At 33.9% G+C, this 24,720-nt stretch overlaps 1 protein-coding gene across 3 annotated transcripts; it reads right to left on the bottom strand.

Moving 5' to 3' along the window:
* Positions 1 to 1,863: 1,863 nt before the first annotated feature.
* On the bottom strand, positions 1,864 to 24,717 carry GIN1 (gypsy retrotransposon integrase 1). Of its 3 annotated transcripts, none has more exons than XM_081133092.1 (8): positions 24,630 to 24,717; positions 19,044 to 19,189; positions 17,211 to 17,404; positions 15,185 to 15,487; positions 10,629 to 10,820; positions 10,354 to 10,530; positions 9,588 to 9,873; positions 1,864 to 3,259 (listed from the first exon to the last, which is right to left on the bottom strand). In XM_081133092.1, exons 2-8 carry the CDS (start codon positions 19,180 to 19,182, stop codon positions 2,985 to 2,987), a joined length of 1,566 nt encoding a protein of 521 aa, XP_080989218.1. In that variant the 5' UTR covers positions 19,183 to 19,189; positions 24,630 to 24,717; the 3' UTR covers positions 1,864 to 2,984. The 3 variants fall into 3 exon arrangements, with proteins under 3 accessions (XP_080989218.1, XP_080989219.1, XP_080989220.1); XM_081133093.1 differs by having other exon boundaries at positions 15,185 to 15,223; XM_081133094.1 differs by lacking the exon at positions 15,185 to 15,487.
* Positions 24,718 to 24,720: the final 3 nt, after the last annotated feature.

The raw sequence follows: 24,720 nt of genomic DNA, 5'->3' as shown, positions 1-24,720 counted from the left end.
GTGTTCCTTCAGTTTCTACATTCTGAAAAATTTACGTAAGATTAAAATTATGCATCCCTTAAATCTTATTATGTTTGGTAAAATCATCTGGCTTATTATTTCCTCTTGAACCACTTTTGCAGGTTAAATTTCTTCAAAATTTATCCATTTTGTTAGTTTCAAATTTACTGGAAGATGTAATATCCCTTTTAAACATCCTCATTATACACGGTTCTGACCCTTTTACATCACAATATTATTTATTTATAAATTGTTTATTTTTTTTATTAGGCTTCCTAGATTTGTCTCTTGGTATTTTCAAAGCAGCAACATTTGGCTCAGTTACTCCTCACATTACCCTTTTATTTTCTATTTCATTAATTTCTAGTATCTTCTTGACTTTAAACCTTCTATTCTTTTTGTTTATTCACTTGTTCTTTTTATACCACATTACATTGGATGCTTATTTTTTATATTTATTGATTTCAGAGAGTGGGAGAGGGAGGGAGAGAAACATCAGTGATGAGAGTCATTGACCTGCTGCCTCCTGCGCGCCCCCTGCTGGGGATCGAGGCGAAACCCAGGTATGTGCTCTGACTGGGAATGGGACCGCCCTCTCCTGGATCCTAGGTGGATGCTCAACTGCTGAGCCACACTGGCCCGGCGGATGCTTAGATTCTTATGTTTTAACTTTGTTGTCCAATATAAGGCTCAGTCCTTTTTAGACCTCTAATAAAATATTGTTACAACTTTCTACACAGTCCAAAAATTAGTGGAACAGAACACATGCTTTTCAAGGCTTAAGGTAAGGATCCCAACAAGATGTCTGTGCCAAGGCTATAAATGAGATTTTAAGACTGATTCTAAGAAATATATTAAGAACTGCTGGTCACTATTTCACTACCCAAGTGGAATGTAAACTCTAGGAGGCAGGGATTTTTGTTTCTTACTGATATAACCTCAGTGCCAGAACAGTACCTGGAACATGGTAGGCATTTAATACATAACTTTTTTGAGTCCATTAAATGAATCCCACAGTTAAACATGTATTAAGTTTTCTTTTACAAATCTAAGTGAGTTAATGTTTTTTAGATAGCAGTATTAGAAAATTTCACACTTGAAATGTTAATCATAATATTTAAAAACTTTTCAAACCGGGCAATTATTCTCATTCAGAATGTTCTTCCTCAATTTTAGCTCAGCATCTCCATTCCCTTCTATATCATGTTAAATTTTAAATGTTCATAGTAATACCACAAGGTGGCATACAAAACCTCATAAAAACATTTCTGGATTTTTTGAGTCAAAATTTCACTATACACTCATCCTATTAAAAAACCTCTTTAAATCCAGGCAAGAGGAACCCCACTCTGGACACTGTTCTTGAGGGCTAGGCTCTGCCCTATGTAGTCTATGTCCTTCCCTGTAAGATGAGACCACAGGGCCTAGAGACATGACCCTCCTCCCCTGGAGAGCTTTCCTGGTCTGTTCCAGGAGGGTAGACAGACAGCTGGAGAGTACATTCCAAGGCTTGGGCTGATCAAGGGGCATTTAGAAGCTGGGGTGGGTTTTCCGTGGGAAAGGATGGAGTTGGGACAAAAAGGGCTCTCTGAGACCAGTACTCTCTGCTTTGCCACTCATTAGTGCAGGGCTTGAGGAGGCCAAGAATTCTGAGAACATTGGAAGGCATACTTGCCAAGGTAGGAGCAGTCTATTAGCTGGATTTATAACTTCTAAATATTTAGATATATAGTATGTGGACCTGTATTTTCACTCTTGACAGGGCCCTGCAAACTTAGAGATAAGACTCTGTGTGCATATATAATTTGTGTGCAGTTGCTTACTTAAAATCTGTATTTAGGATTTCTACATTAGAATACTGGGATTTCAATAAAATTTTATTTGAACAGCTTATATTGATTATTTATCAGGAAAATAACTTTCATCATATATGGCCTCTAACAGAATTTGCAAACAAAAGTGTACAATTCAATGAATTTTAGTATTTTCAGAGTTATGCAGCCATCACCACTAACTTTAGAACACTGTCATCACCACAAAAAGAAACCCACACCCATTAGCAGTGTGTGTAGGTTTGACCACTGTAATGTGAGTAGGAAGGATATGCATAACTTCACAACAAACCTTTGCAGAGCTAGTGATTGTGTTGTACATGGCTTAAATGGTCTATATTCCTTATCAGACTGCAAGTCTCTTAAGATGATGAGACACAGGCCTGCCTCATCTTTTAATTTTTCCACAGTATTCTTCAAGGTGCTTTATAACAAATATTTGTTAAATAAATTTATAAACATCATAAAAATTATAGTTTAAAATCTTTGATATCAGTTATTTTATCATTATTTACTTCTTTAAGATTGTAGAAAAAATCTTATTAATGAATAATTTTGGCTTTAAAATATATTATGAAAATGCACAAATGTTTTCAAACCAATATATAGTTTCAGATCCTAATCCTGAGTCTAACAAGGTGAAATTACCAATATCCTTCCTGTAAGAACCCATTAAATAACTAAGTATTTACCTACAATAGTTTTTAGAAGTTCCAGTGATACAGAAAGAAATTTCACTTAATTCATTGTTATGATTGAATAAATATTTATTAATCCCATTCAAGGTAGTTCAAACTTATTTTTTAAAGAAATATTTAAAAAATAAAAACTGAAAACATGGTACTGTACCAAAGAGTTGAGTTTTGTGCTGAAATTTACTTTACTTCCTAAAAACAAGCATTCTTTGCCTGTTCCCTTTTTAGAAGAAAAAGTGAGTTCTATCTATTATATGCTTCCTTTGCCTTTATATATATGCACTGACGTTCAAACAGTACAACTTTAAATCAATAAATAGTTATAAAAAAACCTTCAGAATTTAGTCATTAAGAGTGTGTCCAGACACTTCTATACAACCTTTTTCGATGGAAAAAATACCGTTTCAAGGAGTTACATATATTCTAAACAAGCACTGTAAATGAATTTTAGTATTTACTAACTTAAGTACTCAAGGACTTGGTTTGAGGAGTCCAACAGACTGAAGGTCTGCTTTTCAAGATTACTATTATCTTCTATCAATGGAGAGATTTTGGCATTTCTATATTCTAATAGTTCACCATCCTTGCTTGATGTCAGTAATTCATTATCGACTACACCAATAGTTGCATCTTCTACCAGAATACTTGCTTGGTATGCTCCAACTGGAATTTCAGGCAATCCAATGTAGTCATGATCTGCCACTACTGAACCTTGTAAGAGATAAAGACTGTCTGAAAGAAGAAACATCGTAAGTTTGCCTTTTAGAATTATAATTAAATATTTTCAAATTAAACAATGTTAAATGAGGAACAAAATTTCAAGTAGTAAGAATTAACTAGCAAGAGTAACTTCTGGTGCGTTCTCCTACCTACTAAATAAATAAACATTTCAAAGAATGAATAAAATGATACATAAACCTGAGAGTTTACATATACAGAATTCAAGAATAATGAAGGATTTTAAGAGAGGCAAGTTTTCCTGTTCCCTTGACTTGTCTTTGGTAGATGTGGACAAGGGGGTGGAAGGGGCTAGGGATCAAGGTAAAGATTAAAGCCAATCTTTAAAAAGATTAAAACCATATTTTTTATGTTCATGATATCATTAATATGTTTCTGCAAAATATTTTTTGGGTGAATTAATGGGGTATTGAAAGATATTTTAAAAAGTAAAATTGTTAAGTCCTTCTATTTACAACTTTGGATAATTCCCCAATCTTTATCGAACCCATATTACGACAATATTATAAAATTTTTACAATATGAAGTTATAAGTGAAAATAAAGTTCCTAGAATCAGGCTTAAGTGATAGGACTGTGTACAGAAACAGGTTGCAATGCAGTAGTATAAAAAGCTTAGCTTAAGTCTAATTTAATACCAAAATGCTCATGAACTTTTAAGGTTTTACTAAATCCATACTGAAATACTGACAAGGAATTTTCCTTGTTAGCATTTTATTCTATTTTGAGCAAATCTGTCATCTCTTCTTAAAAAAATACTTAAAATGAATGTTAAACTGATGGCAAAGCAGCAGCATCCTTATAAATAAAGGATAGTATATATAAAAGGATTCCTCTCTACCTGACATTTTAATCAATTACAACAAGGAACTCTTCCTCCATGGCTGATTAACTTCCTGGACCCCTGCCTTCTCTTTCTGTACTTTCTCCCAAAACATTAACAGATTGTCTTGAAGATTTCAATAGCTTAAAGAGTCCTCAAATTTTAAGTATAAGAAATAGCAAAGAAAGATTATTTGCCCATTTAGATTAGAGATCAATCAAAGTTTCTCAGAGCAGATAAAGTTGCTAATATAGCCTGGAACACAATCCCACTCTACCCATCCTTATATTGATGTATGAAAAGCTCCCTGAGCCTATTCCAACTCCAGAAGTATACACATTAAGAACTTTCAATTTACAAACTTCAATAGATCAAACAAATCTATGCTTTCTGCCAACAGATGGCATAAGTGGTCCTGGGTTTGTATGGACATTTAGGTTTGCTCATTTAGTTCTTCGTTAGTCAAAGTGTACTTGGTATTTTGATTTTACGAGGTCTTCCAAGTTTAACCCCACCAATTCTTATTAATACAAATGTAGTCATTAGATTCAAGATCCTGTTAAAAAGATATACATATTTATGATGCTAAGTATGGATAATTGAAGGTGGTAAGAAATGACTTTTGTATGTTAGTATGGGATGAATTGCTGGAAAAGAGAAACAATTCTGAAAGATAAAAATTAAGTCATGCAACCCATGTGAAGTATTTTGTCCAACAGCAGCAAGAAAGGGGGAAAAAATGATGAATGAAATTGAAACATTTTTAGATTCTGTTACTAGAGGTTCAACATCAAAGTTCCCTATTAGCTTAATACTGGAGAAGGCTGGGTAGTAGTGGTTTATAAGAGAACTTAAAAAGATTAGGTATGGTAAAAGTGTTGCTGATGAAATTGTTCTAATGAGCCACAAAGAATTCCATAGGTTCAAGGCCTGTACTATATTGCAAAGTATCAGTGACAGCAGATACCACAGCATTTAAGGTATTTCCAAAGACCTTTGCAGACATTTCTAATGAAGTTTTCTGTCCCCAAAACTTTTTTGCACACAGATAAATCATGTCTATTTAAAAAAATATTTTCCAGTAAACATGTATCAAACAGGGAAAGTATGCATAGATATAAAGCTCATCAAAGTTACCACTTGGATTTTCTAGAAATGCATTCTTAGACCTTGAGCTTAAGTACTCCCCTTCCTAGTTATACTAGACTAGGACAAATGGACTAGTCTAGTATAACTAGGACTTTACCAAACTCATTTGTCAGAAGAGAGGTTGTGTATATAAGTGATACACACACACACATACTTTTTCTTTTAAGTGATAAACTTTAAAGTACCTTATTGTTGTAAGGATTATACTCAGCAAATTCTACACAATCACTTTATATGCAATAGAAAACTACTCTAGAGATTTCAAGCCTTGTTTGTGTAAAAAGAAAACACCACAATATTCTCATTCATTCAGAAAGGTCAAATACGTTTCAACTCCTACTAAATCTACTGGAGCCAATAGAAATGCTCTTTAACTTCAAAAAGAGATTACAAAAAATTACAAGAAAAGTGACTCTTGAGACCTTATGTACATGTTGAAATAATATTTTAGATACACTGGGTCATATAAAATATATTGTTAAAATTATTTTCACCAATTTGTACTTTTTAATGTGACTACTAGAAAATTTAAAATTACATATAGCATAATTTTTGCATTCCATATCTATTGGACAATACTGATCTAGAATTCTGAGTGAGGGATATAGCAAAGAACAAGATAAGTTTCTGTCCTCATTATAGACATAAACATTTTAAAGGACTTTTCTACTCAGTCACAGTACATAGAGACTTTATGTATTTTTCTTTTCTCACTCTATTTAGTTATGATTACATCATCTGTCTGATGAAAGCAGTATTTCAGTTTAGACCAGATTGAATAATTAAGTCTTTAGTTGCTTAGAAATGGAAGTATTTTCAAGACATTTCAGGAAGGTGTTATCAGTATTTCTGACATACTTTTCCTCAGGCAGTTTTAGGAGTAAAAAATGAGATTAAGAAGCAAATTATTTTTAGGCTTTTTCAGGTTTTTCTGTGTTCACATTACCCTTTCTGAAGTTATTTATTTATTTTTAATCATTTTTAAAATTTTTCAGTTACAGTTGACAAACAATATTATATTAGTTTCAGGTGTACACCCCAGTGATTAGACATTACATAACTTACTAAGTGATCATCCCAATAAACCTCATACCCATCTGACACCATACATAATATTAGAATATTATTGACTATATTCCCTATACTGTACTTTACATTCCCATGATTATTCCGTAAAAAATAAAAAAAATAAAAAATTTAAATTTCCCTATGGAGAAAAATAAGTTAAAATCAAAGGCTCAGAGAAGTCTGAGTGATTTGGATTAATTTATTTCTTCAAATAGAAAGAAAAGTGTAAGGCTTCAGAATACTTAATTTTCTTATTCTGAAGAGAGGTGACTAGACTATTCCTATATATAGCTTGATAATCCTAAAGGTATTAGAATGTGCTGCCATACTAGTACATCTTCTCATGATAAAACAGTAATAACTATAATTTGATACTACATAAATTGTTGTTATAACAACCAATACTAACAACACAGCACTGAATGACTGAGTTTAGAGATTATATAAGTAAGAGGCCAAAGGGAGGCTCTCTAAATAAACTACATTAAATAATAAAGTCAAGATCACGGGCTTGGTAATATAGGGACTAAGCTTTGTTTTGTTTTGTGGATATAGACCATATTGTGGTGGAGAGAATAATGAACCACTAAAGATCTCCATGTACTAATATGTGGAACCTGTGAATATGTTCCCTTACAAGGCAAAGATGAACTAAGGTAGTGATGGAATTAAAGTTACTAACCAGCTTATTTTAAAATAGGGAGTTTATCCTGAATTATCTGGGTGGGCCCAAAGACTAGGGTCCTTAAATGTGGAAGAATAGAAGGTTGGAGTAAGGTGATATGAAAAGGACTACCTGCCAGTGCTAGCTTTGAAGACAGAGGAAGAGGGCCACAAGCCCAGCAGTGCACGTAGCCTCTAGAAGGTGAAAAAGGCAAGGAAACAGATTCTTGTCTAGGGCATACAGAAGGGAACAGAGCCCTGACAATGAATTGATTTTAGCCCTATGAGACCTCTCTTGGACCTTCTAAGCTACTGAACTGAAAAGTAATAAACCTGTGTTGTTTTAAGTCACTAAAGTTGTGGTAATTAGTTATGGCAGCAAGAGAAAACTTAACATATAATGAAAACCTTTTCACAAACTGTGAAGGGCAATCACACTAAATCTTTTGTGGGAGGCAGGCACAATCACAAAACAAAACAAATAAAACTATTAAAATCTATGACAGATAAAATAATGGTTCAATGACCTTTTTCATTTCAAAGGGGAACATTATGATTACAGAAAGACACTATGTTGTATCATAAAATTTATTGCTAAAATAATTAGTCTTGAAAAGGTGCCTGCCATTTAACTACACAAAATAACAAATAGGATTGCTTAAAATAACAATGAGAAACGTTGTAGACATGGTACGAAATGTGCTCTCTCTACACTATGTTCTAGGTAAGAATGGATAAGAAGTTGGCAACACAAGCATATCTGCTTTGAACAGTGAGCCTTTAATACAACTACGATATCTCAAGGCTGGTAAAAGTAGCAATGACAAGTACAGAAAAATTCTTTTGGCTATAGCTCATCCAAATTTTAAAAGAATGGGATGCTTATTCAAAGACATTTTGTTTGCTTTAAATTCAGTTCAAGACTCTTTAAAATCAGCTTCTGAGGTAAAGATTTTCAGAAATATATGTGATACTGAAAAAAAAAAAGACTACAGAAATCACATTGGTTTGAATTTCTACAAATAAGAGAAACATACAAAAAGGAGCAAATAGTAATAAAGAACCAGATTCCAACATGGCCAGATCAACGCTTTCTTAGTTAACAAGAAAAAACAAGTTTACCCACCAGGTTCCTTATGTGTACACTAGTACTAAAATTTCAATTTCCTTTATATTACTGGAAAAAGTATCTACACAGAATTCAAGCATGATGCAAAGATTATACTGCCTCTTTTTGGAAACTGTTCTACACAACTGGATTCTGAAATATTCAGGAATAGCAAAATGCTTGGCTTTGTTTCTTTGGCAAGAGCAAACTGCAAAATGTTAAACCAGATCCTGAAACAGCAACACTTTAAACATAAATTTTGTATTAATGAAGGAAGGTTAACACATTAGAAGGAAGCTGAATGTCAATGATTAAGAAGAAAATCATGCTAAAGAAGAAAGGATAACATGTACCTGCATAAACTTTTTCTACTTAAACTGCAGAAGGGAGAAATCATAAAGGATAGCTCAGAATTAAGAGACACAAGAAATAAAGTGCTTATCTTCTAACAAAGAGAATGAAGCTACTGTGAGCTTTCAGAATTACAACAGTCAAAGATAAGATTATTACTAGAGCAATTGGGTCTGTCACAAGCAGAAGGAAAGGTACTAAGAGTTTCTAACATGAGAGTTGTGACCCAGATCAGAAGCATAAATGAGCTATTACTGAGCAAACAGACCCCAAGGGCTCAAATTCTATAAAATGTAGGTTATCTGCTATTCTTCTAATTATTATTTACTTAAGACTGTTAAAGAACTCAGTTGTTTATACTGTTTAAAACTATACTAAGTTGTATCTTCCCTTAAATGTTATTCATATTCAAATAATATTTATGCTTTATCTTTCTTTATAGAAAAGGCAAAGTTAACTGGCTAAAGGTATCAATGAAGTTCCTCTCAGTTATCCACCCCAGAGGAAGTCTAGGGAGCAGATACACTAGGACAAAACAATAGTCTCAGAAAGCTCTAGCCTATGAAAGGGTTAGAGAAATCAGGATATCCTGACTGCTCAGAACCATATTTTGGGGAAAGTATAACTTTGTTTAGGATGTTATCTCTTCTTACAGCACCCTTATAACACTCTGAGTATGCCCCACTCTGCCCCCTCCCCTGCACCCATGATCTATGATGCAACATTAAAAACTAATCACAGTTTTTCGAAGTCCCCTAATAAATTTATCTCACAACAGGATTCTGGACAGTATGTTTGTTTTTGGCATTCATTACCTTAGTTGCTGTTTTTTCATGCTAAAATGAGGCACAAAGTTGCTCATAAAAAACAATGTGAAAACAGAGAACACATAATTCTCCTTTCTGTGAAACAGGTTCAGTATCTCCCACATGATTATGGGGAAGTGTGTGAAAAGCACACTAGCAATCAAAATAAAATCTCTTATGGTCCCAGAAGAGACATTCTAATAAAACAGACTACCTGGGATCTAAAGTTATACCAAATTTTATAAAAATGAAAAGGGAAAAGAAAACCTAATCAAAGCAGGGGTGTGGGGTTTTATTTTTAACTTCTCTCCTCATTCAAAGAAAGTGAAAATATAGAGAAGTGAGAGATATTTACCTTGTTCACTGGATTCTCTTACGTAGGGCTTAAGGTGAGACATTTTGATAGGTCTTTTAAGTCTAGTCCCAGTGTTGTCTCTCAGAACAGCACATCCACTTTCTGTAATATAGTCTATGACGCAAGGACCAACCCATTCCGACTGGAATCGACCATCCTTCCACCAGTTTTTCCTTTGTCTTAAAACTTCATGACCCACTTTTAGATGAAATGGATTTAACTGCTTTGGTTTCTTTTTAACAATGATTTTGTTTTTGTGTGTTTCATCAACAGTGTTATTCTCCACCTACAAGTGCAAAGAAAAGAGAAAGAGAACAAAGGGATGAAAGAGCTACAGTTTCTTGAAGGTAAATGCAGATAATAATATAACAGAATGATTATTTATTGAGATGCTCCTTAAAAGGTAGGCACGAATCCCATTTAATTCTTGAAACAATATTTCAAAGTCAGCATTACCCCAACTTCACAAACAAGGTAAACTGAGGTAGGTTAAGTAATTTGCCCAAGTCAACTAGAAAGCAGTAAAACCAGGGATCTGAATTCTGCTCTGATTCCAAAATGCATAGTTTTACCATAACTGTCTCAGAATTTCATAGCTAGTAAGCACAATGTTTAATTAAGGCAAGCAGAATTTGGTAGAAAAAGAATTTGGTTTAAGGGTGTATCATCTGTGTGTGTGTGTCTGTGTGGGTATATACGATATAATTTTTTAAAACATCACTTTATAGATTTTTCTATTATAGAGTTTTCTATTAAATAGAATCACCTGGCCCACTGAAGTTGTCTTAGTCTCCATTATTTTATCAGCTTCTTTAATTGCACCTAGAATTTTGGCAAACATACTTGTATTATCACCATCCACTTCATGGAGAACATGTGAAGTCTCAGGCATATAAGGATTTCGATTAAACATTTGAAAGTATGGTGTGTTTTTAGTAGGCTCCTATTTTAAGGAAAATAAAAAACAATTTGCAATAAAACATTTATCTAGGCAAGAAATAATCATAACTTAAAAGTATAAAACTATAAAAAGGCACATACCAAATGAGTTATATTGAAGGCAAATGAAACAGCTGATAGGTGATCATCCCAGTTGTTTGGGTGGTCAGCACAGTGTTTGGAAAGAAATGTTTTGATGGTATCGGGTATACCTTCAGTTTGGTTAACAGCTTGAGAGGCATGTGAAATTACAATTTGCTTTGTGCCAAACAATCTACACAGTTCAACATTGATCTGAAAAATATATAAAACAAAGCTGACTTTAAAATTTTATTTTTGCCTTGATTAAAAGGCTTCAAAAGAAATTGAATCTTGCCTTTGGCATTGATCATAGTCATTCCACATAAAAACATATATATTTTATTTAAAACAGTAATTATCATCAATTGAGTCCTTACTATGTGCTGATCATTATACATTTATGACAATCATATAAGGTATTATCAGCTCCATTTTAAAGATAAGAAGGTGAAGCTTTGGGAAGTTTAATGCCTTGCCAGAGACACACATACATCAAGGAAGGGGAAGAACAGAATTTAACATCAACTCTGAGTTCAAATAACATTTTAATTTAGTAAACAGTTTCTCAAAAAACACACCAGGTCACATAATCCAATTAACAGCTACATGACCTTGGCCAAGTCACCAAACCTCTGTGTACTCAGTTTCCTAATCTGTAAAATCAGGAAAATCCTACCCAGAATTCTTTTGAGAATTAAATAAGTAAACATAAAAACTTAAAACAGTTCTTGGCAAATATTAATCAATTTATAATTCTTAATGTCACTATTATTGTTGTTATAATGTACAGGGCCTAAAAGAAGTCAAAATGAGTTTAGAGCCCTGGCCGGTGTAACTCAAGTGGTTGGTCATGGTCCAATGCACTGAAAGTTTGCAGGTTTGATTCCTGGTCAGGGCACATGACTGGGTTGTTGGCTTGATATCTGGTAGGGGGCATGCAAGAGGCAGCAGATCGATGTTCTGCTCTCACATCAATGCTTCTCTCTCTCCCTCTCCCTTCCTCTCTCTCTAAAAATCAAGAAAAAAAATCTTTAAAAAAATTAGTTTAGAAAACTTCTAACAGTAAGCCTGTTAAATGTAAAATAACTTCTTTTTCCTACCTTACTCTTCAGACTACTTTTCTTATTTTTTTTAATTGGGTAAACTTTTGGCTGATAAACTTGTTTTTGAAAAAAATTAATATTACATTTCTTGTTGCTTAACTGTAAGAAGGAAAGTAGTATCAGAGTAACTGAAAAGGTAAAACTATTAAATGAAGGGGAAAAACAACTAAAACAAAACCACATTTCCCAAGCTCCCTTGCAGGATGGGTTCAGTCACGTGATCCAGTTATGGTCAAAAAGTTACAGGTGCCATTGTTGGGCTTTTAATTGTTGTTGGGCGGACTCAGTGGTACTAGCTTTGTTTTGCCCAGTCCCCTTAACCTCTTTCTAAAATGTAGACTTTGTGGCATGGGCTCTGGCAGTGACCTCTTAAAGATGGTGGAGCAATAAGCTAGAAGCATCAGTCCCTAATGACATTCAGAGTTACCCTTCCAACCTCAGACAGCCTGGCCTTCTTTTACCTAAATTTATATACTGGGGGGAAGAGAGGTGTTCTGTGTTACTTGCAGTTAAATACAATTTCTAGCTAATATAGCATGTACTAATAAGCTATCTCCTTTTAATTCAAAAGTAATTAAAAAGAAATCCCAGAGAATAGGTGTATTTAGGTAGGCCTCAATCTGGGGTCATAATCAATAGTTTTAAATGACTGACCTTTGGAAAAGACTTCGACTTCCTTCTTTCAAGAAAATGCCTAGGAATGATCCAGTGAATCCATTTGTGAGGTGCTATCTTGATATCTTTTCCCCAATGGCCTTTTTTTCTCCCCATCAAACCAGACATTCCACTAGTGGTTACAATTTTGGTTTTCCATAAGACATATTTTTAAAATTTAAGATGTAAATTTTACATTTGAAAGTGTTTATTCTCTTTTCTTCAGAGGTTTACAAAAAATTCTTTGTATATTTTACTGAAATAATTTAGCAAATACTCTAAGCCAAGTTATGTTAGAAACAAATATTTCCATCCAACTATGTAATAAACCTCCCACTTTGTGTATATTGGCCTAATCTTATTACAACACTTTGGCAGTGTTTTCTGTCAGTATTTGCTGACAAAAATAAAACATTTTATTTGGTAACCATTATGCTTTCTGTGTAATATGTAAGCCATTTAAATCACAGAAAACAGAACACATTTTCCCAATCATATGTAATTTTTAGTTTTTTTGTACTATTAAACCTCTTAAAAGAGACTTGTAAACATTTATTTCCATCACCCAGTATAGTATAGTATCTGGAATATTCTGTCAATTCTCCAGAGAAAAGAGTAAGACTGGGAGACTGAAGAATGGGGCATGAGTTTTTCACTACCTCAGGCTGAAAGTGGCACACATCTACCCACTCAGTTTCTTTGGCCAGATCTAGTTACTTGGGCTTGGCCACCTTCAAGAGGCTATAAGGAGCTGTCTATATTTGACAACTAGAACTAATTATTGCTGAGCACTAGTAATTTGTATCACAAACACAACAGATGATTATGCATATTTTAATCACTAAAAATTATAAAAGCCACATAATACATACAAACTGAAAAATTAAGAAAAAACTGTAATCTCATTACTCTTAAAAAGAACTCCATGGTGAACCTTATGGGTTTTTATTTTCGTTTTTTTATATCTATTTTCTACATAATTATCTATGCCAATATATAAATATGTAAATATATATGTAATAAAATTTGTTAGTCAGGTTCTGTTTTTTGGGGTTTTTTTTAATCCTCACCCAAGGATATGTTTACTGATTTTAGAGAGAGGAAGGGGAAGGCAGAGAAACATTGATTGGTTGCCTCTCATATGCACTCTGACCACGGACGGAACTCACAACTTAGGTATGTGCCCTGACTGGGAATTGAACACACAACCTTTCAGTGTATGGGATGACTCTCCAACCAACTGGTTTTATTTATTTTATTTTATTTTTTAAAAATATATCTTGATTAATTTGAGAGAGAGGAAAGGAGAGGGAGAGAGAGAGAGAAACATCAATGATGAGAGTCATTGATTGGCTGCAGCCGGAAACCCAGGCATGTGCCCTGACCAGGAATCGAACCCTGATTGCCTGGATCCTAGGTCAACACTCAACCGCTAAGCCACGCCCGGCCGGGCCTAACTCGTTTTATTTTTAATGTGCTGTGAACACTATTCATGGCATGTCCTTTTCTTTCTTTGTAAACATCATTTTTAATGGTTATGTAATATTTTATCATGTGACTAGACATATTTTTCTGAAACACTTCCTTTTTTTGGATATTTAGTTGCTCCTCACCTTTTGCTAAAGTAAAAAGCATTGTGGCATTTAATAAAAGAGCCTTTTTCATACTTCAGATTATTGCCTTATAACAAGTTCTTAGAAACAGGATTGCTAACCAAAAGACAAAAATATATCTATGGCTCTTTATATACCTCCAGCAAACTACTTTACAAATGAAATAATTTCAAGCTGCAGTGCTACAGTAGTGTAAGGCTGTATCATTCTACCTGTAGTCTATTTGGTATTATTACTGTTTTTGATGATCAGATAAGCAAAAAACAATCTTAATTTGCATTACTCATTTGAACATTTTTCCATGTTTCTCACTTTTATTACCTCTTGTGAATTGTTTTTGACACTGACTAATTTTTTAATTTGTTTAAATCTTTTATAATAAAAATATTAGCCCTTTCCTGCAAGGATTTGCCTTATTTTTGTTGGTCTACTTCTTGCCTTATGATTTGGTTGTTTGACCACAATAAGTTCCTAATTTTTATGTAGCCAAATTTGGTAATATTTTCTACTGAAATTTATACCACTGTTCCTAAGCTTAGAAAATTACCTCCATCCCTAGAGATAAAAAAAAAGTCAGTTGTATTTTTTGTTTGTTTCTAAAATCATATTATGTAAGCAAAGACAGTCTGGCTATCTCTGATTTTTTTTCTTAGACCACTACCCTGTCAATTATACACTTTTTTAAATATGCCTAAACTGTAGTAGTTGTATTCCTTTTGTCTTCTTTAGAATTGTTACATACAGTCTTGCTTGCTTATTGTTTTAGGTTAACTTTAACCTGGAAAAATGCCAGGGTAGAGGGAAAGCTCCCTCCTTTTTAATGCTGATTAGACATTCACTAATTATATAAATCATTTTAGGAAAAATCTATACATTTTGATACTGAATATTTTCATTCATGCACATGATGTATTTTATCATTTAGTCAATTCTCCCTCATGTCAATGAGAATTTTACACTAGAAGTAAACAAAGATTATTTGGTCCAACTACCTCATTTCAGTCTCAGGAAACCTGAAGACAGATTTACTATTACTAAGTGGCATAACAAGTACTAAAATCCTGAACTTTTAATTTCTAGTCCAACTACCTCTGTAGTAAAGAATATTAAAACAATTTATCTAAACTTATTAAACATCCTATAATCTACAGGTATGCTGGGTACTGAATGGTGAGAAAAATACGCTCCTACACCTAAGTTGTCTTACCTGATGAATGAACTCATCTCTTTGGTCCATTATTATTTTCTGAGGAGGTCCGTATAAAAAAAATATATTGATAATAGCTTTAGAAATTTCTGATGTTGAAACATCACATAGAGGCAAAATCACAACCCATTTAGTGAACAAATCTGTCATGATTATAGCATATACATGACTTCTCTTGCTTGTATGAAATGGGCCCATTAGATCAACAGTAACTATACTCCATGGATTTTCCACCTTGAGGTGCTGTTTAGGTGCTAAAATAACTGTATTTTTTGCCACTTGACAATGATGACAAGCATACACCTACAAAACAGGCACACAGTAAAGGAAAGACATGTAAATGTAATATATTCAACATAATAAAAGCAGGCTTATAAATCTGAACTTTAATAATTAATAGGTATTTTGTGTTTTGAAGAAAAAATTTTTGGACTCTTCTAGAATAGAATAAAACCTCCTATTCAACATAATAATAGTATAGCAAATATTAGTTGCTATACTATTCAATGCCCATCTTAAGGAGTCTTACTTACATGTACTAGTTTACATTCAATAAATGTTTATGAAATGAATAGATCTGAAAACAACTTTGCTATAATCTTAAGTCAGTATATAATATATAATTTCTATAAACAAAAGATTTTAAAAAATTATCACTCTAATAAATTAATTTATTAATCTACTTCAACAAATATTTATTAACACAATTTTATTCAAACAATATTTATAGATGCCAAAAATTCCTTTAGGTCCTGGCAAAAGAGAATGGACAAAAACCAACCCCACGTTGTCATGGAGCTTTCAGGTGAATGAAATGAGATCAATTGATCAACTTATGGATGGTGTCTCTGCTCAACATATTTCTGGAATTCCACTTTGGAAGGAAACTAGTTTCAAACTGACTCCTCAACAAAATTTTAAAACGATCTTATTGCATTATAATTACTTTTTTAGAAAAAAACTTTTTTTTTTTTAGAGAGAGGAAGGGAGAAAGAGAGAGAGAGAGAGAGAGAAAAACATTGATGTATAGTTACTTTTGACCAAAGTTTTTATTTTCCAACTTATATAAAAATAACCTCTGGTTATTTCCAAAAATCATATCCATTCTCAAATGATAAAAGATTTTATAGAGATTTCATCAAATCATTTGTAAAGGAATTGTGGCAGTTTCTTGATTTTGTCTGAAACCCATATAGTAACCAGTGTGATAGCCATTCATGTACCCAGAGATTAACATAGTTCCCAAAGCCTTTGGAATACCTTCATAGATTAATAAACTGATAACTCATAAATGATATTTTGTTAAATGTTGGCCTAATTCTTTATGCCTAAAATGACAGTCTTTTTAATGCACTATTACAATTATTAAAGGGATCTCACATACATATCAAGGAATTCCTACCATTTGCAAACTGAGTATACTAGAAAGAGTAGAAATCAGTTGATCTACCAGTAAGAATCCTAAAATTTCTGGGTGAATTTTTGATTATAAGAAGCTGAAGGTCCTAGTGGGTTATAAAATTACAAAATTCAGACTAATTTCACTATCTTCACAACTTGATTTTGCATTTAATTGGTTTTGAGTTTCTGCCATATTCGAAATTTTCTATGGCAAGGTGAAATGGGAATAAAAGATGAGAGCACACATGGCCTGACTTTTTATGAACATATGCACCTCAAGAATTCACATCAAGATTGGATGACTGCCATCAGTGAGGGAATGATTTAAAGGAATTTTAACCCCATTTATATTCTGCCTATAAAAAAGAGGTCAATGATGAAAATATGGTTCTAAAAAAATCTATCTTAATATAATGTTTAAATAATGCCTTGTTCTAGTTCAAATTATACTTTAGTGATTTTAAAGAAGAATTTCAAAGGAAAGTAAAAGTCCTTAAATGTTTCCATGTAAAAACTACCCACACAAAAAGTACTTAATGAGAACTACTATCCAGAGTAAATCTGGAGCAATTGTAGATATCTATCACAGAGACATTATTGAAAATATTCTAAATAATAGCCATACCCACTGTTTGACATCATTGGTCACAGAAGTCCAATAGTAATTGGATTCCACTAGAGTGAGGGTTCTGGATATGCCATGATGGGCTCCAGTGTCATTTTCATGGCATTCTCTTAGAACTTTCTTTTTTTCTTCTTCTGAAACAATTACCAAACGATTTTGTTTTCTGTCTTTTCCAACATAAAACAACTTTTTTTCTGGAATAAATGATACCAAAAAAGACATAATTACAATTTTTAGAGATCTATATAGTTTTAAGATAATCATAGCCTTATCTTTAAACCATGAGGGTTTTCTAAAAAAATTAAAAACCTTTTCTCTCTAGGACAGAATATTTATTTGTAATACTATTAATATATAATCTGAAAGGTACTCAGCTGTTACATTTAATAGACGTGTAAAAGGAGCACTAGCTGCTATAACTTTCTATCTAGCAATACAGGTAGAACTATCTTGCTCACCAAAGCATGTGATAACTATGGGAGTATGAAATTATGTTTCTATGGGTTACTCAAACTAGAAAAATACTTGCAGACACCTCCTAAAATGGCGTGAATTAGAAATGAATTATATACAGATAAACCACTTCAGAAACAAAATTTTCAAAGTAATATTTCATCATAACTGCATTTTTGTAAGCAACCACCTCTCTTAAATTTTTCTGGATTTGAGTAGGAGGTGGGGTTGGTAAAGCCAGAAAATGGGAGAACACTAATCTTCAAGACAGTTCTCTGTTTTCCTTTGAGGATACCTGAGAAGAATCTACAGCTGGGAAGCAACCAGGGCAGGGAGAGAACCACCGCCTCTCCAGTGTGGATGAGGTAATTGTTTGAATTCCACATTACACCATTAAGCTACTAACAGGCTTAGTTAAATACATGCTGAGTAGAACAGTCCTTACTTGAATCAGAAGGTAAGCAACTTGAGGGCAGGAACTTTATCTATCTTATTCGTCAATATATTCCCAAGGCCCAGGTGTGACCTGCACACATTAGGAACTTGGTAAACATTTTTTACATAAATGATTAAATAAATTAATCAATGAATCCTCTTTAGTCTAAGAGGTATACCTGTTCTTAAGCTTAAGGGAGTTATTGGAAATGGGGTATGTACACAGGGAGAAATGAACAGGTATTTATTATGTTAGAATTTTCTTGACTTGCTTTGAGGAAAGCCTGATTCTGGACCTCCACTCTGGGCAAAGCTCTCATTAATAGCACCAACATTCATTTAGTTACCTGGTGACTGTACCTCTTACTTATTTCATTCCTAACGTCTCTTCCCTTTCCCTCTGGAAGAGGAGAAAGAGGTAAAATTTATCATAAACTTTCAAGATACATATTCTACTGCCTTTCTAATATTTAATCCAGTCAGAGGGATTTGAGGGTCCAAAAATAAATGTAATCCTGAAATTATTTAATGGAAGTGGGAGGGGGGAACCACATAAATAAATACAGTAAACAAACAGCTTAGTCAACATTTTCAAAGCATCAAGTAAGTTTTTCATTGATAGTGACATGATGCTTCAAAAAGCGCCATTAGAGTAGGGACCACCTGAGGGAAAAAGCAGGCAAAGTTAACTTAGGTAAGTGTTGTTGTTTTTTTCCCCCCATAGTATCATTTTCTGTCTATAATTTTAAATGCCCTTTTCATGCTTATTGGCCTTCAGTTAACTTCCGTGTGATATTTAATTTGCTTTTGACTGAGTGGCATTATCAATTCAACTGGTAATTGTTTAGCAACAACCAATTACTACAGAAATTCTCAGGATTCCACAAAGAACACATATGAAGAAGCATCTATATTAACTTTATATATTTGGGGCCTTAATTTTACCTTTGAAGACAAATTTTTTTGCCGCTCTTCTTATTCCACTCCTCTCACTCGGTAGTGTAGTTGGATGATATTCTCCAGTTCGTTTATAGTATGCAATCTGTTTAAGATGAAGGTCACCATTTTTCCCACTACGGACCATTGTGAACCTAGGTAAAAGATATTTAAAGACATGCTTTAAATGATAAATTCATTCAGCTGCTATTTCAGTTCAGGCCTTCTGCCAGGCCTTCAGTTCAATTCATACTTCTGCTTACATATGAATTGAACATTCCCAAAATATTATCTGTGAGAGAGATAACTGCAGTACAGAAAAGGAACAGTATGATGTATATGAACCAAAATATTCAAATGCTATTTTTGAGATACATCATGACAAATTATCTTGCCTCTTTCCACGTGGTAAGAAATGCTGACAATTTTCCACATACTGGGGAAAAAAGGAAATGAACAAGTACACTTCAGAAAGTTTTGCTTAAAGTCTCTCTTCACAGTACCATTAATTAAAGTGTTACTTATATAGGATAGCCCTGTTATGAGACATTTAAATAAATGATAGATTATAAGGTCAGAAATTCAGTTTTATATTACTTCTAACTATATTTATGGTCATTGCAAAATGCAAAAAAAAGTTCAAATCATTTATGAGAAAGGTATATTTTGGAAATGTTCAAGTAAGAACATGAGAAAGCATTCTGAAGATGGATGGTGGTGATGGTTGCACAACAACATAAATGTACTTAATGTCAGTCTAAGAGCTCTAATGAAGATGTACAATGAGATTGATGTTGTTTTCATGCCTGCTAACACAACATCCATTCTGCAGCCCGTGGATGAAGGAGTAATTTGACTTTCAAGTCCTATTACAGTCATGTGCCATTAATAATGGGGATAGTTCTGAGAAATATATCTCTAAGCAATTTCATCATTGTGCTAACATCATAGAGTATACTTCACAAACTTAGATGGTATAGCCTACTGTATACCTAGGCTATATGGTATCGCCTATTGCTCCTAGGCTACAAGCCTATATAGCATGTTACTGTACAAAACAACATGAGATTAAATCAAGTACAAGAGAAAATGATGCAATCAAGAAACACAGTAAACACAAGATGTATGAGGCTGCTGGTGTAACACTGCATACTATTTAACAGCAAACTTTTTATGTAAGTATAAAGAGTACACTCTAAAATAACAAAAGGTATAGTATAGTAAATATATACACCAGTAACACGTAATGCATTGCATTAGGACGTAAGGATGGCTATGAAGTCATTTGGTGATAGGAATTTCTCAGTTCCATTATAATCCTATGGGACCACCGTCATATATGTGATCCGTCATTGATCAAAAAGTGATTCTGTGGTGCATGATTGCATTTGAGAAATATATTTCATAAGGCTATATAGCTTCCACAGTGATTCCTCTGATGGATCTGGGCAAAATAAATTGAAAACCTTCTGGAAAGGATTCACCATTCTAAATTCCCTTAAGAACATTCATGATTCATGGGAAGAGGTAAAAATATCAACATTAGCAGGAGTTTAGAAGAAGCTGATTCCAGCCCTCAAGGATGACATTGAGGGATTCAAGATTTCAGTGGAGGAAGTAACCACACATATGGTGCAAACAGCAAAAGAATGAGCATTAGTAGTAGCGCCTAAAGATGTGACTGAACTGCTACGATGTCATGATGAAACTTTAACAGATAAGGAGCTGCTTTTTATGAATGAGCAAAGAAAGTGGTTTCTTGAGATGGAATCTACTCCAGGTGAAGATGCTGTGAAGATTGTTGAAATGACAACAAAGAATTTAGACTATTATGCAAACTAGTGGATAAAGCAGTGGCAGGATTTGTGAGAACTGACTCCAATTCTGAAAGTTCTACTGTGGGTAAAATGCTATCAAACAGAATTGTTTGCTACAGAGAAATCACTCATGAAAGGAAGTGTTATTCAATGCAGAAAACTTCATTTTTGTCTTTTTTAAGAATCTGCCACAGCCACCTACACCCAACCTTCAGCAACTACCACCCTAATTAGTCAGCAGCCATCAGCATAGAGAAAGACCCTCCACCAGCGAAGAGATTCTGACTCACTGAAGGTTCAAGTGACGGTTAGCATTTTTTGGCAATAAAGTATTTTTAATTAAGGTAAGTACATTTTTTAGATATAATGTTATTGTGTAATTTATAACAGACTACAGTATAATGTAAACATAACTTTTATATGTACTGGGAAAACAAAAACTTTGTGTAACTTACTATTGTGATATTAGCTTTATTGTGATGGTCTGGAACTGAACCTGCAATATCCACGAGGTATATCTGTAGTAATTATGATTGTGTGGTACTGGCAAAATGATACCCATTGGCCTATTGAACAGAATAGAGAGTCTAGAAACAGAGCCACACAGAAATGATAAATTGATTTTTGAAAAAAAGTGGCAAGGTAATTCAATAGAGAATGAATAATACTCACAAGAAATTATGCTGGACCAACTAAACTTCAGACAGTTGGGGAAAAACATTTGCAGTACATATATGTAATAAAGAACATGTGTCCAGAATTTATAAAGAATTCTCTAAGTTCAATAATAAGAAAAAAATACCCAATTTAAAAAATGGGCAAAGGATTTGAATATACACTCATCCAAGAAGATATGGGTGGCAAATAAACACATGAAAAGCTTCTCAACACCATTAGACAATGAAAAATGCAAATTAAAACCACAATAAGATACCATTAAATATCCATCAAAATGGCAAAAAACAACAAAACAAAACAAACCTAACAATATTAAGTACTACCAAGGATGCAGAGAATTGCTGGTAAAAACACAAAATGTTTACATGCTGGAAAACAGTATTAACTCAAGAGAAATAAAAGTATATGTCCACACAGAAATCCGTATGTGAATGTTTCTAGACGCTTTAGTCATAACAGCCAAAACCTGAGAGCAATCCAAATGCTGAACCGGTGAGTGAATAAACAAACTGTGGTATATCCACGCAGTGGGCTACTGCTCAGAATGGATGAGGAACTATGAAAATACCCAATAATATACGGACGAGTCTCAAAATCATGAGGCTAAGTGAAAGAAGCCAGACACAAAAGGCTGTGCACTATCTGCTACTACTTATACGACATCTGGAAGGCCAAAACTACAGGACGAGGAAACAAGTTTTTCAAAATTAAAAAGAAAATTTTAAATAACTACATAAGCAATTATAAAAAATAACTGCAAACATTTATACAGTATTTTACTGTGATGATCCTCACAACATTCTATGAAGTAGGTACTGGTTTTATATCCATCTTATACATAAGAAAATGGACATTCAGAGAGATTATCCAGTTGACTCAAGGCGGCACAGCTAGCAAGTGCATGCACTGACATTTGAACCTTGGTCTCTGTTGCTTCAAATTTCATGTTGGTTTTTCCCCCTGTGTACACTAGAAAGTAATTATTTGTCAACCTCCACTTTCATAATACTTGGTTCAGGTACCTGCTAGAAAAGTTATAGAGTGATTTTGTAATATAATTTAAATTATAAATAAGGAATAGGTCTTATTAATTCTTAACCTTTACATTGTTTCACACAGTGTTTGGGACGCAATGGACATTCAACTGTCAATAAATAATTACTTGCATTTGCTAAAAGAAGAGGTAGCACTGAATTAAAAGAGGGCACAGGTTTCAAAGTTCACTTTGGGAAAACATTACTTGCATACATAAGGTACTACAAATCCAGGGTGTCTATGAAGGTAAGGCTTTTAGGAGTCTAGTGTGAGAGTTACTTAAGCCTCAGTATCCACATCTGGAAAAAGGACATAATACTTATCCCTCCTTTTTCATAATTATGTGGATCAATGAGCTAATGGATTTGAAAAGTCCTTTACAAATGGTAAATCAATATATAATTATTGTTCAAATATTTAAGTAGTTTCATCCATAGCAAGCTGTTCGAAGTAACAGAGAAACTTTTTCTCAAAATCTTTACAAGGAATGAAGTTTTAAAACCTTATTTCTTTCATTAATGGTTGATTAATGCTTTCTGGCAATGTTTATAATGTTGTATAAACAACGAAACCTACAAGACTCAACAGTTGCATACTTTATAATGAGATTATAGTCTCCTGGGGTTCACAAGCTTCTAGTTCTGGCAGCAGGGACAGATGACATAGAGAAATAGAAAATGCAAAAGAAAGAAAAATCACAGAAGTAGTGTTTTAAGTAAAGCTTTAAGAGTTTGTTACTAATATCTGGTAGTTACATACAAGAATAAAAGAACCAGTAGATCTTTTTCTTTTCAAAGTATATTCACCATTTGATCCGGAGAAACCATCCATTTGCGAAGTTAATTAAAAAATGGATGTGCTCATCGTTTCAGGAATTTCTGTTAAAATAATTGCTTGTGTATTAAAACAAGTAGGAATAAGAAAAGGTATTGAAGGTGCCTCCTTACTACTTCTAGTTTTGCAAGAGGAAATGCCACGGTCATATTTGGTTGAACTTTTTACACTATATCCCTTGTACAACATCAAATAAAATCAATGAATACCTCTGTAAATATGTATTAGTTAATTCCTTTAATAATTGTATCGTGTGTGTACAATAAAGGCAGTGAACCATCACTTTAAGTAAAATCAGGATTTAACTGTTTGACCAAGGGCAGAACCCATCAAGGCACCAATTTAAGCCTCTAAATGTTATACGCATGTGTTCCAACTTGAAAACTTAAAATCAGTAATATTTCAATGAATATGTTAACTTGTGATCAGACTTTTACAACTATTCTACTTTAATTTCTGAAAAATGTAAGAGCACAGTTTTATGTAACGTCCAAGTCTGGGGAACCTACATACACCGGGCACTTCTCTATCATCTGCTTCACTTCAACGGACTAATTCGCTTAACAAAAATGTCTTCACCTCCAAATGCACAGAAACGAAGCCATACGTGGTAAGTGAATGTCCATTTTGAAAATTATTTCTCTAGTTTAGCTCAGAAACGCCCATTGAAGTTAAACTCGGAGATAAAATGGGCACTTTTCCTTTAAAACAGCAAGACAAGATTCTCCCTTTCGCCAGCGTTTCTCCCCGCACAGATTTTCATTTGGGGCAAAAGGGTATTATTTCAGATTAAATGGCAACTATGATAAAGTAAAGGGGGAAATTAATGCCAACTAAGTGCCGCCCTCAACTTTTGCATTTGCTCGGAGTCTCGGGCGCTACTTTAAGCGTGAAGGAACATTTCCAGAGCGTTTACGCGGCTCGTTAGCTCAATCTTAAAGGCAAGGTCCGGCTAAATTTAGCACAAACAGAAAAACGACCATCAAGTAAGACGGTTACACGGAGCAGGCACCTCCCCAGGCCCGAAAACGGAAACCGCCGGTCTCCGCGCTGCAGGCGGGGGACATCGCGACGCCCAAGCGAGGCCCTCCCGTCCCAAGGGCGCCTGCGCAACATCCCATTCTACCCTCCTGAGGCCAGTCGACGCGAATGGTTTTGAAATTAATGTCAGGTCACGCCTCACTGTAAAACGCATTAGGTATGACAAAGCACACCAAGAACGACCACTCACCGAAGTGGTCCTAAATGCAAGCGACAGGATTTAAGCTTCCTCTCGCGACTTATCTGGTGCTGCCGGAAGCGGAACTACCCATGTCGTTAAG

The sequence above is a fragment of the Miniopterus schreibersii genome (assembly GCF_964146895.1).
Source record: "Miniopterus schreibersii genome assembly, chromosome: 3".
Lineage (NCBI taxonomy): Eukaryota > Metazoa > Chordata > Mammalia > Chiroptera > Miniopteridae > Miniopterus > Miniopterus schreibersii.
The sequence above is the reverse complement of the archived record's forward strand: the minus strand, read 5'-3'. Positions and strand labels throughout refer to the sequence as shown.